Source organism: Macrobrachium rosenbergii, chromosome 21 (genome assembly GCF_040412425.1).
Source record: "Macrobrachium rosenbergii isolate ZJJX-2024 chromosome 21, ASM4041242v1, whole genome shotgun sequence".
In the NCBI taxonomy this organism is placed as follows: Eukaryota; Metazoa; Arthropoda; class Malacostraca; order Decapoda; family Palaemonidae; genus Macrobrachium; species Macrobrachium rosenbergii.
The window spans coordinates 10,953,092-10,972,447 of record NC_089761.1 but is presented as its reverse complement, the minus strand read 5'-3'; the positions used below and the strand labels follow the sequence as shown (position 1 = coordinate 10,972,447).

The 19,356-nt window shown below is 33.9% G+C and overlaps 1 protein-coding gene across 1 annotated transcript in view; it reads left to right on the top strand.

Annotated features, from left to right (window-relative positions):
- LOC136849670 (cell adhesion molecule Dscam2-like) overlaps positions 1-19,356 on the top strand; it is a 262,609-nt gene that overhangs the window by 204,401 nt on the left and 38,852 nt on the right. The window contains 6 exon segments of the mRNA XM_067122999.1: positions 1,920-2,218; positions 9,668-9,782; positions 10,875-11,056; positions 11,299-11,495; positions 12,128-12,497; positions 12,689-12,870. Of these exon segments, the coding sequence (XP_066979100.1) occupies positions 1,920-2,218; positions 9,668-9,782; positions 10,875-11,056; positions 11,299-11,495; positions 12,128-12,497; positions 12,689-12,870 (1,345 nt within the window).

The following is a 19,356-nucleotide window of genomic DNA, read 5'->3' as shown; positions in this document are numbered from 1 at the left end:
ATACATATATATATATATATATATATATATATATATATATATATATATATATATATATATATATATATAATATGAAATATAGACCAGTACTTGAGGAAACATTCTTTATTGCGACTAGTTTCTGATTCTAACACACCCCATCATCAGGCATCTAAAATAGCAAATAAATACAATGAAAGAAAAAAACACTCATTAAAAATGAAATAAAATTAAACATCAGAACTAACTACAATTAAAATTGAACAGTACCGTTTAACCTATAAAAGCAAGAGTCAAGAGAGGAATACAAGGCAAATACAAAGATAGTTACAGAACATAAACACAGAATTAAAACAAAGCAACTCAACTGACCGTTCATTATTACAGAGTGATGGTTTTCTTTGATGGTATATAATGTTTCAATTGTGGTTAGCTCCACATCACTAGAACGACTGGCTAATATAGAAAAGAATCTATACTCAGGGGATGGTCATGCTGATGGCAGTGCTCACGAATGGCACTAAATGCTTGTTTGTTAAGTGGCCTGTTTGTTCTAATTGATCAGCCTAGGTGTTCAAAGGCACGGACCCGAAACTGGCGCTTTGATTTACCAATATAAGTTGCATTACAGCAACTACATGTATACTTATAGACTACAGATGACTGTTCTTAGGGCACCGTGTCTTTGAACTTGAAAAACTTTTGTATTACATTTTTAGGCCTGAATATGACTCTGAGACTAACTTGAGGGTAAAATTCCAATAGTAATTTAGATAAACTGTTTCTCAAGGAAAACTGCTTTTACCCATGTAGGGCAAGGAAAAATAAATTGTAGCTTTGTTTACTGTCACTTTTGGGGACGTGGATTCATTAGTTTTTGGAGTTGTTTGCCAATGTATGTCAATAAATTTAGCACAATCCATTATAAAAAGAATATCTTTGATACAAGAAAATTCAAAATGTAAGCTAAAATAGTTGGAACAAATCTGGAATGCCCTAGTCACTAAAGTTTTCACTAAGTTCCTCTTAAAATTAATAGGTATAAAAGATGAAAATTTGGTTGAGAGTCCGAAAGTTGGTTTTCTATACACCTCTGTATGAAACTCACTATCTTTTGCGGCTTACGAGAACACCCAGAAAGGCCAGCTTTCCATCAGTCTCTATTTCTTACGTAAATGTGATATTTTCATGCTTCGAGTTTAAATTGGTTTATATTGGTAAATCAAAGCGCCAGTTTCGGGTCCGTGCCTTTGAACACCTAGGCCGATCAATTAGAACAAACAGGCCACTTAACAAACAAGCATTTAGTGCCATTCGTGAGCACTGCCATCAGCATGACCATCCCCTGAGTATAGATTCTTTTTCTATATTAGCCAGTCGTTCTAGTGATGTGGAGCTAACCACAATTGAAACATTATATACCATCAAAGAAAAACCATCACTCTGTAATAATGAACGGTCAGTTGAGTTGCTTTGTTTTTAATTCTGTGTTTATGTTCTGTAACTATCTTTGTATTTGCCTTGTATTCCTCTCTTGACTCTTGCTTTTATAGGTTAAACGGTACTGTTCAATTTTAATTCTTGGTAGTTAGTTCTGAGGTTTAATTTTATTTCATTTTAATGAGTGTTTTTTCTTTCATTGTATTTATTTGTTATTTTAGATGCCTGATGATGGGGTGTGTTAGAACCTCGAAACTAGTCGCAATAAAGAATGTTTCCTCAAGTACTGGTCTACCTATTCCATTCGACTCCGCTTTCCACGGAATTCTTCTGTTGCATCTATATATATATATATATATATATATATATATATGTATATATATATATATATATATATATATATATATATATATATATATATATATATATATATATATATATGTAATGTTTGTGTGTATAAGGAAGACGCGCATTATCGGATCATTTTTTTTATTTTCCAGTTCATCAGGAAGCCCTCAGTACAATTTTACAACCATAGAAGAGTCTCAAGGCTTAAAAGCTTCTGAGGAAGGCTTGAGATCTGACGGAGAAGTCATAAGAGCGGGAACATATCCCGCAGGCGTCATAAAAGGGGTCGGGCCCCTTGGGGGAAATACCGGAGGAGAGACGGAAAGACTGTGGATCGTCAGGGTCAGAGGACTCCAGCCTTACACCGACTACCACGTGGTCGTCCAGGCCTTCAACAGCGAAGGCTCAGGTCCTCTCAGTTCTCCAGTGGCTGTCACGACCAGGGAAGAAGGTTAGTTTTGCTTTCCCATTTTATCTTTAAATTAAAAGCTTGGTGTTGAATTAGGTACTTTGTGTTAAGTACACAGATAAGATATAGGTTCATGTAGTTCTTAAAGTTGATATCATGCTGATTTATATCATTAATTAAAAAGAAAAAATACAAATAGAACCAGATATTAAAGCACAGGGGTTGTGATGGTTAAATCAACTGACTTCCATTAGAAACAACATATTACTTCCAAAGTAGCATTAACAAAATTTTCAGGTATCTTACACAAAGAGACAGTCATCATATGAGAAATTTGTCTTTGGGAAAAAACTTCTAAGAGCTGAGAGAGAGAAAAAAGAAAAGAAAGCACACATCACATCTTGCAGCCGTCCAGTGTCAACCAACCAGCTGTCATGATTCAGTTTCTGGTTAAAGTAGCTTTATCTCATTTCTCCACTACCTCAAGGGTACTCAGGGGACGTCAGCCAGGTTTCCCAACTCCCAGATTACTTTAATAAAACTCATCTTCGTAAAAAAAATATAGTAGACACTCACTAAAAGTACAAGGTAATTAGTGAAACTGGTTTTTGGACTTCTAAAATATTTGCTGAACCTAACCCCTGTCCTTGTGTTTAAAGCGTTACAGCATCACTGACATCTGTGAGAAAGAAAACTATAGCAAAATGAAAAAATCTACCATACACTATATATATAATATATATACATATATATATATATATATATATATATATATATATATATATATATATATATATATATATATATATATATATATATATATATATATATATATATATATATATATATATATATATATATATATATATAGTGAACACCGTGCCACAACTCTAAGCTCGATCTTGTTAGTACGACGTTCGCTTCAGGTCAACTGCCGACCGTCTGTCTAGCTGTACATTGGTACCACTGCAACCAGCGTCTGCTGGCCTCAAGAATAAGGGCACTGGACTTTCAACCTTTTCACATGAGACTAGTGGACAAATTTGATGGCTGTAGTCTTCCGTGCCACCCTCCTATGTAGAAAAGGACGGATGGTGAAATTTCTCTCTCTCTCTCTCTCTCTCTTCTCTTCTCTCTCTCTCTCTATACAGTATATATATATATATATATATATATATATATATATATATATATATATATATATATATATATATATATATATATATATATATATATATATATATATATATATATATATATTAGCAGATGCTCATATCGCTCGCATTTGCTAGTTCCCATATCTGTACCATACCCATACCCATATCATATCTGTATCATACCCATACCCATACCATATCTGTACTGTACCCATATCCATATCTGCACCATACCCATACCCATACCTATACCCGTACCTATGCCCATATCCATTCCATACCCATACCCATACCTATACCCATACCTATGCCCATATCCATTCCATACCCATACCCATACCCATATCCGTACCATATCCAAAACTATACCCATATCCATACCATACCATACCCATACCCATATCAGTACCATACCCATAACTGTACCCATACCATATCCATACCTATACCCATATCCATATCCATACCATACCCATACCCACACCCACACCAACACCCACACCCACACCCAAAGCTAAATAACCCTACTAATAATAGTCAGCAAAAGTCTGCGGGCAGCACCAGTCCCATTTACCTTCCGGTCATATACAAACAACTGACCATGTCTTGGTGTAGGTGCAGGAGCAGCTGCTGATGGGTTTTGAACCAATGCTGATGCCATTGGCAGTTCTGCCTTGGCTGCCTTTCTGCGTCTGTGTCTCCTCATCGGAGTCTTCATCATCTTCCATGGGTTCCTCCTCCTTCTCAGAGTCTTAATTATCTTCCATGGTCTCCTCCTCCTCATCCCCAGAGTCCTCATCATCTTCCATCTCTTCCTCCTCCTCCTTGGAGTCTTCATGGTCTCCTCCTCTTCTCCTCAGAGTTTTCATCGTCTTCCAGTCTCCTCATCATCTTCCATCTTCCATGGTCTCCTCCTCCTTCTCAGAGTCTTAATTATCATCCATGGTCTCCTCCTCCTCATCCCCGGAGTCCTCATCATCTTCCATGGTCTCTTCCTCCTCCTCCTTGGAGTCTTCATCAACATCCATGGTCTCCTCCTCTTCGTCCTCAGAGTTTTCATCGTCTTCCATGGTCTCCTCCTCCTACACTCGGAGTCTTCATCATCTTCCATGGTCTTCTTCAGGGGCATCCAGGGAAAGGCATACGCAAGGCCAAGAGACGCAAGGTCTGTTCAATTCCCCAAAATCCCCCATGTAGGAGGAGCTTTTTCTACCCCCTTATTGCGTCAGCAGGTGAATTGCCGTAAAGAAAACGAAAAAAAAAGAAAACGGGTATAATTTGGAGGAAACTACTAAGACTATCATAATATCGTTGTGTGTGTGTGTGTGTTTCTCTGTTCATATCACACTTCAGTTTCGTTTCTTCTGATCTAACGCCAGTAATAAGGATGTAATTCTTGTACCGTACTGAGTTTAGTGAATGAGGAAAGTTTCACGCGCCTTGAATTACGTTACTTATTATTAATGTAACGTGACACACTATTTTCATATACATACCAGTTTGTGAGATAGGTTCTAAAATAGGATTTTACTTATATTTCCTAGAACTGGGACAGTCGTTCATGAAGACTGCATAAGTGTTACATATTACTATATTTTCAGGCATTTAACATAAAGGTTTTTTGTTATAAAGATGCCCAGTTTTTTGTCTCATTCATAATCAGTTAAGAAATGAATTTTTTCATGTCTTTCACAGGTGTATATCTCTATTTAGCAGCATCTGCAAACCGTCATAACTGAGTTGCTCTTTTTTTTTTTTCCTTTACGGCAACAGGCCAAAAATGCGGGTGATATATGTTTATCAAAGAAACTATATATCATCACTTATATAATCTGAATATCTTTGTTACAACTAACGTTGGATTTGTGTTTTGCGGCGATGACAGTTGTATGACTGTTTTTTTTATTTATTTATTTTTTTTCAAATAAGGAAAACGTTTGTCGTCTCAACATGACAGGTTGGTAAATGGAGTGTTGATATTGCCCCAGCCTTGAGTCTTTTTCCTTTTGGAAGGTGCGGTATTTACAACAGCTCGTGGTACAAACTTCTTTCATATGCCTCTGGTCCAAAATGAGTGCTACAAACCTTATATGTACTGTACTACGTGCCACATCTTTTGATTGTTTACCTTTACATAACCTTGTCCACTCATTTCGTAGTTCTTCGCTTTATGGGAAAAAAATGGAAAAACTACACCTTTTCGTTCTTAATTTCCTCATACCTATATTTGTAGCCATCAACGCAACATATACTGTATATGTATACTCAATAATTATTGAAGAATTCTCAAGTCTACCTTAGTTCGCAATTGCATCTTAAAGAAAACGAAGATGTTTATTGTGCCTCTAGGATACGTCATCGCCTACGTACTTTAGTTACCTCATGTGGGAGGCGACTCCACCCATTTGGGTAGACCTTGTCTCTCTTGGCTTTGGGCATACGCACATCAAATCACAGTTTATTCTTGCCGATGGAGTTTCGCAAGGCTGAAATTTACAAAAAAACTTAAAAAGATTTTAAAAAGTTAAAAATACGACTAGAAAGACACGGGCATGGCCTATCTAAACTGAGCTAAAAAAGAAACTAAAATATCTAAAAAACAAAGAGGGTAAGTAAAATTTTAGGTGCAGACCAAAATGTACAGTAAACAGACTATCAATTATGCAATAAATAGTTGTGTGGAGGTTGTCTGGTTGTTTAACGGGGGAATGGTAGTTTTCATCAGGACTGACCCCAACGTAATTAGTTCTTCTTCTTTCGAAGACGCAATGATTTTAATCTTCATAATTAATGCTGGTCTTGGAATGTAACGTGTGATTACATTGAATTACATATATACCTGTGTGTGGGGATGGTTATTAAAGCCTTAAAAATATGTTTGACAGTTAATAAACAATGCATTTTTTAGGGAAAGTAGGCCAGATATGTTTTCTACTGCCCAAGATTCAAACTCTGGTCTTTTGCTGGGAGACAGAAGTCACTATTTATTGAAGCACTTGGCCACACACACGTGTGTATATACACACACATACACAAACATTATATATTTTATATATATATGTACATATAATATATATATATATATATATATATATATATATATATATGTATGTATATATATGTATATATATATATATATATATATATATATATATATATATATATATATATATTATATATATATATGTATATATATATATATATTATATATATATGTATATATATATATATATATATATATATATATATATATATATATATATATATATATATATATATATATATATATATATATAGCTGAGAGGGTAGGTGGCTGCTATCAACTGAGGCAAACAGGACCAAGGGCAGAGGAAGACGTCCATAATAACGGCATACCTTTATTTGTGCTTACGTTTCAAGACATCTGTCTCATTATCAAAGCTGGAATAAGTAAAATATAAATATAAAATCAGACTCATACTTAAAATTACAATCAAAATATAAAAAGAAAAAAGTTATACAAAAGAAAGACAAAATTAAGAAGACCGTTACCGTTTGTACGGAGTATAAAAGTAGAGTGACATAAACAAAGAATTCCAGGCCGGGGTAAACTCATGTTAGGTACAGAGTTGTTGAGGTAGTTTGGTTGTTCAATCTTGGTACTAGTAGTTTAATAAAAAGAGATTCAAAGATAATGAGACAGATGTCTTGAAACGTAAGCACAAATAAAGGTATGCCGTTATTATGGACGTCTTCCTCTGCCCTTGGTCCTATATATATATATATATATATATATATATATATATATATATATATATATATATATATATATATATATATATATATATGTATTGTTATATTCTGAGGCCGGATGGAAGAATGAAAATGGATTTTTTGCCAATGTAAGCGATAAATGTAATGAATAAGCGACTTACCTTGATATCACATCTAAGTAAACAGAGAAGTGGAGGTCGCTTTTTAAAAAAAAATAGTCAATACTTTAAACAGCAAGCAAGCACACACAATGTGCAATAAAAGCTAGACAATGCATGGCAATTAACTGAATCTGAAAGGGCTGCAGCCCGGAAATAGCTTGACACGCAAATGAATTTCTGCTTTTGAAACTGGTGGAATGATTTTGGGTAGTTCGCGCAACTGTTTGCAAAGGGGAACTGTGTCCAGCGCCCCTAGACCGCTTAATCAGAAGACTTGCATGTGGTAGGATGGCAGTTAAACGTCTAAGGATATTTTGGTTCACAAGGGCAAGGGCAGACCATGAAGAACCAGATAACAGGATTCTGGAAGGAAATTCCAGGTTAGCATTCAAAGCAAGTGGTGGGAATGCTCTAATTATTATCACAGAACTAATTTAATTTGAGCTTGGGACAAGTCGTGAGGGCCAAATGTGCTTGCTAGGCCGTGGGAAGCAAAGGGGCTTGGTTTAGGAGAATGGGAAGTTGGAAATACTGAAAATGGAGAGAAATTCACGAGAAGAAAAAGAATCTGGCGTTAATTGCAACTTTAAGACGTATCTTATTGCATCTGTGCGTGGAGCTCCCTTGCAAAAGACGAATTTCGGCTGCAGAAGTCTCGAAATCTTCCCAGTGTAAAGGGAAGAGAGACCCCATCAACTGGGTGCTTTTGTGGTCCGCGACGGAGTGACCAGCGAAGTTGCGATCCCTTCTCATTCGATTTCTAGGGTTGAGCACAAGGACATCGGTCGATCTGGAAGAGGCAATCACAGCCAGCACACAGGGGCGTCATTTAGGGGGGCTGGGGGGCAACTGCCCCCCCAAGACTCAAGATGCCCTCCCTTCCAATTGACTAGTTCAATCCTGATCACTGGTGAATGTATGCTGACAACCACAATTTACAATCCCACCAACAGCCTTATTCTGTACTCCCACATTCTATAAAGGTTCGTCTATCTTGTTAGCAACCAACAACATTCATCAGTTTTCAGGACTGAAGTATTGTCAGTCGAAATAGAGATAAAATATACATATATACATGCACACACACACACACACACACACACACACACACACACACACATATATATATATATATATATATATATATATATATATATATATATATATATATATATATATATATATATATATATATGTATACACATACACACACACACACACACACACACACACATATATATATATATATATATATATATATATATATACATATATATAATGTGTGAATGTTTGTACGTTTGTCCTCTATAGATATCTGAACCACTTGACAGACCCTGACAAAATATGTCATCCCAGGAAGGTTTATAACTCAAAATCAAATGAAATTTTCGCTTTTACCTGTGCTATCCACTTTTTCTTCAGTAACTTGATGGGAGTCACCAGTAGCTTGGGCGGAAAACCACTACCTTTTCTGTTGGTGACATCATTAAACTCCTCCCACTGCAAACCCTCTAATCAGTTTAATATATCCAAAAAATTAAACAGATGTGTTTGACCCATTAAAATGACTTTCATTCAGTCATAAAGCAATTAAGTAATAAGTAATAACTTATTAATGGCAGGAATGTCAGGAAATGAAATTAAGGATTTGGTGGTTCTAGACAAAGTATTGCTGGAAAATCTTCAATTCATGCCGTAACTTTGACATCCACTGCCTCGCCAGGCCACCACAGAATACCTGGTGGCTAACAGTTAGTCCAAACGAATTAATTTTCTATTTTGCGATCTGCCTTTGAACTTAGGATGAAGTTAGCGACGCATTAGCATTTGAAAATATTTTGATAAACGTAATGAAACTTTTCTAAATTCTATACCTTTTAGTAAAAATTTTAATAGCATCACCTCAACGCCGTCAAACACACAACCTTCGTGGCCTGAATGCAGTGTATTCGACTGTAACCATTGGATTTGTGGCGGAATTCAGTAGTGAATGTGGAGAAATTACGAACATGTATGTCATTCAGAGTTAGCTGTTTCTCTCTCTCTTTCTCTCTCTTGTGTATCCTCCCTCCTCCTTCCCTCTTCCCTCTCCCTACCCATAGACTGTCATTCAGAGTTTTTTTCCGGGCAATGCCGGGATGGTCAGCTAATATATATATATATATATATATATATATATATATATACATATGTATATATATATATTATGTTATATATGTTATCTTATATTATATTAATTTCTTCTATGAAGGATGTAACCTTCTGGATTCTTGGTAAGACTCTAGGGGTGGGGTTGCTAACTTCGCTGGCACCAGAAATCTTACTAAGAAACAGGAAGGCTGTGCCATCGGGCCCCACTCCTATGCATACTCAGTCAGTCAAGTAGTTTATTTCATTCAGTGTGAATTGTCTCTTTGTAGCACCCGGAGGCCCCCCACTCGATTGCAGATGCATTAGTCTCTCTTGGGATAGTGTCCAAGTTTCCTGGGGCTCTCCCGATCACCGTCTTCATCACGGAATACTGAAAGGATACAGGTAATTGGGGCTGTCTTTCTTCTCTGCAAACCAAAACCATTATATATATATATATATATATATATATATATATATATATATATATATATATATATATATATATATATATATTTTCTGACAATAAGTTTAATAATTGTCTATTTAATAATTGTCTATAAACTTTCACATTTGCATATATCTCTCTCTTCATTTTACTCTAATAATTAAGTTTATTTTTAGATATTTATTTATTTTCCGCTAGGGTCACTGCACTTTCTTGAGTTGGAAATAAAAAATATTAAATGTAAGTCTCCGGAGGCTATTCATTTGATCTCGTATCAAAGGTTGATTATCGTAAAGAATTCATTTATAAATGCAGTAAATTGCACCAGTTTATATCGCCGCCAGCAGGCTATTTTTATATCTGAATTTGTTAAAACCATCCCTTGCTGTAAATAATCACTTTTATTCTGACATACTGATAAAATTATATCATTCTTTTTATAAGCTCTCAGGACTTTTCTCTTACGTTATCTTGAAGTTATTTTATATAGCTACTTGTTTTACTTTCTATTTCGTCTTTTCTTATTTTTATGTTGGTGGTTTTTGTCGTGTAAATTATAATCTTCATAGACGTTACTCTAGTTTCAAATTTCCACTAAATGTTTTTCTTTTCCTGAGCAATATAGAGACTTGAAATGCCTCGAACGTTTTTAGATATGATGCGCCAACCATTAATATTTCATCTCGAAGTACTAGACTTTTCAAATCCATATCGCTTTCATGCAGAAGGTATTTGTTCTCTACGTTTTCTGATGCATAATTTTTCATTACGTATCTTTTTATGTCCTATTAGAAATTAATTTTACATCTTGTGTTATTAAATCTTAAGTATTTTCATTGAATCTGTACATACTCCTGCGATGTCGGAGATTTTGCGTATGAATTGTAATCTGCAAGTAATTTCTTCCTCTTTATCTCAGTGACTGCTCTAGCTAACATACTTGACAGCATCTCTTATTTTCGTCAGGTGTCTTAAAATGCAATCTCACAAAAACTCACCTGTTTGCCGATCCATACCGTATGTTACTACTTTCTTTATTCTAACGAAAGGCTTGAGTACGAAAGATGGGATGGATGGAGCGATACCGTTCAAAAATCCCAGACAACCTCCATGACATCAGTTGTGACAGGACTCGAAGCTGCAACTAACTACAGCATAAGAGTGAGGGCTTACAACAGTGCAGGGGATGGCCCGTGGTCGCCTTCGATTGTCTGTACAACGCATGAAGACAGTAAGATTATTCCCATTGTGTCAAATGAGGGAAAATTGTATACACTTGTGAAATGGTAATTAAATAACTTAACTACTCTCTGACTTAGTGTGACTAAGAATCACAGCACTTCATGTAACACCTTTATTCTTAACAGAAGAGAATAAGTGTTTTTCCAGAGGGGCTTTCATTACACTCTTGATATGCTCAGAAATGCTGGAAGCATTGAAAAAATATCAATTAAATTTTATCACTATTCGCAGTACCGGGTCGTGTGTCAGCAATAAAAGCTGTCGTCTCCGGCCCTTATTCCTTTGTCGTGTCCTGGTCTCCGCCGTCAAAACCTAATGGCCACATTGTGTCCTATAAAGTCACGTGGAGAGTTGTCGGTGCAAGGCTGGGAGGGGGTCGAGGCACTGAAGGCGTCAGCACAGTGGCCGGCATAGAATCATTTATTAAGGTTGGGTCCTGTAGCAACTACATTTGTAACCATGATTTTCTAGTCTTTAATTATAATCCCTAATTTGCTTACGTTTGCTCTTAATTTAGTTCCCCAGCATAAAAGTGCTAGACGAAAGCATTTGGTATGATAAAAGTTGTTCTTTATAGTATTTTTTTTTTTGCAATATAAGTCTAGTAGCTTGCACAAGGGGATCACTGGAAAAATCTTTGCAAACTTGCTATTCGAGATGTAATCTTGGAAACCGGGCAGCCTTCTCTTCCTATCAGTTTGCTTTTTTTTATGTCTTTAATTATTCGTTCGTTGATATCAAAGCGTAGTGTATCTAGCATCCAGGAACAATTCATTAGTAAAAAAGTATGTTGCATTGATACTTTTTGGATAGAGGGAATTGATATACTAGTGCATTTCCTTACATCTTTAATCATTCAGAACTCTCCTAACAATGAATTTCCAAAATTATTATAACACAACCTTGTCAGATGAATAAGACCACATGTTCCTTGTAAAGAATAAAGACCTGTCGCTTCTTTTGGTAACAAATGACTACTACCATATTTTCATTGATAGCCTGAGGAAAAAATAGTCTGTTTTGTTTTATATAAAAAACGGTCCTATTTCATACATCTCAGGTGGACAATGTCCAAGGAAAGCTGGTTGAGGTTGAAGTGGTAGCTGCAACTCGTGAAGGCGAGGGCCCTCCTACAGCTGCTCGTGTTACCCTGACCAAAAGCGTCCCAGCTGCCATTTTCTCTACATCTTCTGTCATCAAAGCCAAGAGGGGAGAAGATGTAACCTTACCCTGTGGTCACGTTGGTGATCCACAACCTTTGTTGGTGTGGACTTACCAAAATAAACAAGTTAGTGAGGAGAGACGGATGGTCAAGAGTGACGGAGGTCTTCTGGTCCAGGATGTTCAGAGACAAGATTCAGGCAACTATACTTGTACTGTCACCAATATTCATGGCTCTGATCACTTCACCCAATATTTGACCGTCTTAGGTAAGGACATTTCAGGTCTTTCTTTAGCTTTCTTATTATTCTCATCGAAAGAAAGAAATTAATAAAGTTCCCCAAATGTTTATTAAAATGGACTTACTTTTAGATAGTTAAATTATATTTTTAGTGGGAGAGGTGCCAAGATTAAGAAGATGAAGCAACATACTGTGAGGTATCCATTTTTTCAATTTCAGTTCCCCCATCGGCACCTTTGGTCCTAGCATCATCTTCCTCAGAGAGCAGCATTCAGGTTGAATGGAAACCTGCTGATGATGGTGGCTCCCCTGTCGTTGGCTATTCACTCTACTACAGGAAGGACCATGGTGCCTGGACTCAGATTAATCTCCACCGCCATACACACTCCCATGTCCTAACTGTATGAGTCATGCATTATGTTTTTCTATAATTTATAGAGTTATTTCATTTAATTAAGGTTTGCAAGTATTATATTAATAGTAGTGGCAGGAACAGCAGCAGCAGCAGTAGTAAAAAATAAGTGTACCTTAGCTTAACCAGACCACTGAGCTAATTAACAGCTCTCCTAGGGCTGGCCCGAAGGATTAGACTTATTTTACGTGGCTAAGAACCATATCCGAATGGGACCTACAGCTTACTGTGGAATTTTACCGAGAAATGAATTTCTATCACCAGAAATAAATTCCTCTAATTCTTCATTGGCTGGCCGGAGACTCGAACTCTGGTCTAGCAGAGTGCTAGCCGAAAACTCTACCGACTCGTCCAACAAAGTAGTAGTAGTAGTAGTAGTAGCAATAGTAGTAGGGAGAAAAAGCTGGTTCAAAATGTGTTTCATTATAAGTAAGCATTGCATCAGAAGTGTATCTTATGTACCCTTTCCACTAAGAAAGGGTTAAGTAATAGTTACCATATATGCGAGGCATCATCATAATGTTGCATTAGGTAAAAGACAGTTGAGGGGTTTTCTTATTAACACAAAAAACATGCAACATGGGATGTTAACATTTTATCCTATCACAATATGATATGATCACAACAAAGCTAAAGGATATACTGAATAAAGAAATGGTTCATTGGGCATTTTTATGTGAGGCCTGTTGGGAAGTTGACGAGTAATGAATACGTGCTGACTGGCTTTCAGGCCGCTGTGAAGCTGTGGATAGTGAATGAAATGTTCACTGTTGTCTCCCTGAGGACTGTCCCAGGGCTGGCTGGGTGTTAGGGTCATCAGAGAGAAGTGTTCTTGAGGAATGTCTCTTGCTGAAAACTTGGTGGTGATTTTGTCGCCAGATGCAGTCAATTACTCTCGAGGTTTTGATATTTCTGGTGGGAAGGATGAACATATGTGCATTTAAGGCAGTGCTTGAATTTCATATTCTGTAGGGTCTCAGGGATGAGTCAGCTGTGTATGCCCTGGATACTATTAATTTGGGAGTGTCATACGTACCTTCATCGTGCCTCCTGATGGCACACCCTTGAATGCTGCACAAGGTTCCCTTTGAAAGACACATGGTAGGCATATCAGTGTAATTGCTTGGGTATCCTAATACAGACCATCTCAGATGGTAGACTGCCTACTTCTTAAGGGTGTTGTGCATGGACTAGGTGGTAATATTCTCATCAAGAGTCTAATCTTTAAAGTTCTTGTAATAAATTACTACGATGATAATTTGTTTGTGACCAGATGGTAACATACCTCCTGGTGATATCACATAGCACACTCTCATCCACTAGATATCTAGAATTCATGTGGAACGAAAATTAACTTAACTGACCTTCCTAATTTGTCAAAGAGGGGACGGGTTTACCACTGACTGATTTTTAAATTTTGTTCTAATATCCATGCTTTATTAACCTTAGGATGTTCCATCAAGGTCTTTTTTGGAGGAGTGCTTAGAAGAGCAGTGAGTGAGGCATTGTCGGATGTAGGAAGTAAAAACTTACTATCATCTATATATCTAAAGAGCCACACATGAAAGTACGCTTGTTTAAATGCTCAAACTAGATCGAACTATATGCTGATAATTATGGAACAAATGCTTGATAACTTCAGTAATCATTTTAGCGGCCATTGATATTGGTATGGGCATTGCAGAAATTTGTAAATCTTTTGAAGTTCGTTCTTTAATTTTATTTCATTTCCACTTTATTCTGATGTTTTTCGGCGTAGGTCATATTTAGACAAAACACCCAAAACCCCAACAGCCTGAAAGAACTGGATGGCTTTTAGTACTGCTGTTGTTAGCATTTTCAAAAATGAATCAGGTCAGAGAAAGGCCGACTAATTCTTGTTGGTTGATATTCCCTGTCCGCTTAATTAATATTTACATTAACGCTGTTGAAAAAAAGGAAAGAGATAAAAACAGCCTTTCCAGTTTCATTAGCGGGAAGAGTAAATATCCAGTAAAATATAACAATTTGTTCACGCCACTTTAAGGTCAGATGTCAAAGATAAAACATATCTTTGTGATAAGGAAAATTATACTGAAAAAATACATAGTAAAGGCAGATAAACCAAATACCTCTACGTGCGTTAAATGAAATGCTGTGGATAGATATCTTCAGTGAAGTTTACAACCGGGATGATATGACAGCTTTATTTACCTCAGGCTGTGTACAGTACACGGCGCTGCCTCGTATTAAGTTACTTCTCTTACTAAGTTTTACTCTCTCTCTCTCTCTCTCTCTCTCTCTCTCTCTCTCTCTCTGTTCTTACGAAATTGTTAGAGAAATCAAGAACAAAAAAAGATATAAAAACTCTGGCTAACTTCCCTCTACGTTCTTTTGGTAAGTCGGAGGGTATATCACAAAATTAAAATGCGTATAAGAGCATATTTATAAGATCTCAGAAAATAAACATCCTCAGATATTTGCTTAACTCTCAGTGATACGTCTGCTTAACCAACGAAAGACTCCAGATAAAAATGTTATATATTACCTTCCAGGATTAAATGTTCATAGTACCTGCTGAGCCGCTAATTTTTAAAGGAAATTACGCACACACACACACACACACACACACACACACACATATATATATATATATATATATATATATATATATATATATATATATAAAATATATATATATATATATATATATATTCTATATATACAAATATATAATACTATATAATGTATATTTTAATATCCAATTTAAACTACAAATGTCGTTTAATTCCAATTCACGGGAATATCACTGAAAGAGAGTTACAAGTGATAAATGATTTGGTACCTAAGTGACTCGATCACCCGACAGTAGCCATAAACTACTTCCAGTCGACGTCCTAGACCACAGCTCAGTGGTCTAGAACGTCGACTTGAAGTCATTGATAGGTACTGTCGGGTGTTCGAATCATTCAGGTAGCAAATCATTTATCACTTATAATTCCCCTTCGGTGATATTCCTAAAGTACTGCGAATCAGATACTAAGGGACATTTGTAGCTTAATGTTTATATATAAAACGTCATGGTGATGTGATAAAATTCATATATATATATATATATATATATATATATATATATATATATATATATATATATATATATATATATATATATATATATATATATATATATATATATATATATATATATATATATATATATATATATATATATATATATATATATATATATATATATATATATATATAATATATATATATATATATATATATATATATATATATATATTCCAATATATAGTTATACATTAAATTCCAATTCGTTATTTGCATCACATTTGGTTATTATGCCTTTTTCCTTAAATGACTTCAGAAAAAACTTTAAATTTGCCACATAAAATTTGATAGTTTATTTTATTGCATTTTCAGTCGTTATTTAATAATAATAATAATAATAATAATAATAATAATAATAATAATAATAATAATAATAATAATAATAATAATAATAATAATAATAATAATTATGAAAGATGCCCTCTTGTAAAAATGTTTCATTAAAAATTATAGTTGCGTAAGGGGAGTATGATTTATGATAAAGTTTCTATAATTTTTCATTAAATTCTTTCTCTTGAGTGGATTATATACTGTATATATACACACATACATACATACATACACACATACACACATATATATATATATATATATATATATATATATATATATATATATATATATATATATATATATGTATATATATATGTATGTATGTATGTGAATATTTAGTACTGTGAAACACGTTCCATGTGTTCATTTCCATATATATATAATATTTATACTGTATAAACACGTTCCAATGTATTCATTATATATATATATATACATATAAATATATACACACATATATATGTATATATATACATAAGTTTCTAAGAATATGAAAAATTATCAGGTATTCTTGGATACTTGTACATGTTTTTCTAAGTATTATATATATACAAGATTTTTACAATCATTATGATAATTGTTAAACTTTCTATAGATTTTTCAGGAAATCTATTATTATTATTATTATTATTATTATTATTATTATTATTATTATTATTATTATTATTATTATTATTATTTCTCAGTAGAGATCAAAGTAACTTGAAATGTAAATAAAAAACAAAAATATATGATTTACAATAACAAGTTAATAAATGGTCATATAACATAAATCTAAAATGAAATAAATAAATATAATATAAAAAATTAATAGATTCATTAAAATAGATAAATACGATAGATTGAATCATAACTAAAGGGCCAAAGACAAAATGGAATTAAATAATTAAAATAAGTGAGTAAATGAAATAGTCAAATAAATATAGTATAATAAAGAAATAAAAATGAACTATTAAACAATTAGTTAATTAATAATTAGGCAATGAAATAGTGAGATAAAATAAAATAGATTTAATAAAAATGTGTTAAACTGAATATAGATGAAAATAAATTCGTGAATAGTAAATTAAGTTAGAAATAAGATATAAATCAAATAAAAATCGAATAACGCAAATCGACAAATAAGATAAAAAAAAAATTAAAAGAAAATTGAAATAAAATAAAACCAAGAATAAGATTAAAAGAGTAAATTAACGTATAGAAATAAAGTAGAATAATGAAGTAGATAATAAAATATACAAAAAGGATAAATGAAATAAGTAAGAATGGCAAAACGTTAAACTAAATAAGTGGATAATATAAATAAATAAGGATAGAAAATATATAAAACTAGTAAGGAATGCACGTCAATAAGTGACATAAATAAATAGAATAAATGAAAGAATAAAAAAGAAAATAATTAGTAAATTAATTAAATACTGTAGTTAAAATGAGGAACACAGATGAAATGATATGAAATAAATTCAGTTTTGGAAAAATAAAAATAGGTAATAACATAGATAATAAACAGGTAAAAAATACAAGTTATATTTTACATAAATTGAAAAATTAGTAAAAGTAAGCGATAAATAGATTATATATACAAATAAATGAAATGAGCAAAAGTAAATAAAAGTAAATAAATAAAAATAATAAACTAGTAAATAATTAAATGCAATAAAAATATTATTATTATTATTATTATTATTATTATTATTATTATTATTATTATTATTATTATTATTATTATTATTATTATTATTCAGAAGATGAAACCTATTGATATGGAAGAAGCCACAGGGGCCATTACATTCCCCATATATTCCCTTTGTTTTTTTACCATCTCTGTTTACGTAAGCAGATCAACTGCTCATTTTTTCATTGTTTTCCATGTTTCAATAAATATTTGATAAATCTGTGTGCTGATCTTGACTTTAAGTAATGGAGTGAATTTGGACCCCTAAATTGTGGGTTTACCCACTATTTACTGATATTTTAGGCAACACGGCAATTAAATGACGCCAGAAGACTCGTCCAATTGACATCGCCTTAAGAGAGAAATATCCTCTATATCTCTCATAAATGATATAAGGAGGGTAATGGGAAAACTAGATAAATATTCAGCAAGGAATGACAATATAATTATAGAAAAACGAAAAGCAAAATATCGCAGTGACCTGAGAAAGTAGGGCATCATCAGCTAAAAGGGATAGGGTGAACTAACCTGGGGCGGGGCTCACCCAAAGCGACTGTTGCTGTTCCGTTTGAATTACCTTCCTGTAAGAATCATCTTCTATAATTTTCATGAATTCCACGCTTTGCGTAGGATGTAGTCATTGGAAAATGTTGATAATTACACTTTTCTTCTAATACCTAATGCAATTTATTCCAGTTTGCGCCGAAATACATAGACAATATGTAAACGTTTTGCATGAATAATGAGCTTCTGAAACCCATTTCAAGAGGTTGACGAGCGGCTGTAATATTTACTTTTGGACTTAAGAACAAAATATTTTTCCATAGTCTTTCATCTCGGTAGCATTATTAATAGACATAAAATATATTTTACGGAGGGAGGATTTCGGTTTATTAATTATGCTTTCATTCGGATCACCAATTAATTATATGAAATATAATGATGATCTTCGGTTCATAGATTTGCTCTCTCTTCATCGTCCCCAAGCAGCACTGCGCCATTTTCTTATCCCACAACTTTGCGCCTACATCTAGTGTCCTTCTTTTACACAACTTTACATACACTAAACCAATCACTTTCCCATCTGCATATTCAAAGCACAGTTTCCATTACAAAACTTTTGAATCCTATTCTAAACAATTGTCAATCTCGATAGAAATCTTTTTCTTCTCACTTTCAAACTTCTTATATAGCTTTTTCATAACTTACTCTTCGTAGTAAGTTATTCCACTCTCAGTCTTCTGTCATCCATGTGACTTTCTCAGTCAAAACCCTACGTGTATCTTAACTGGTATACAGTGTCATGCCACAAAAATTCGTGTAATTGCCTGTGTCCCTTTTGAATGGTGCAAC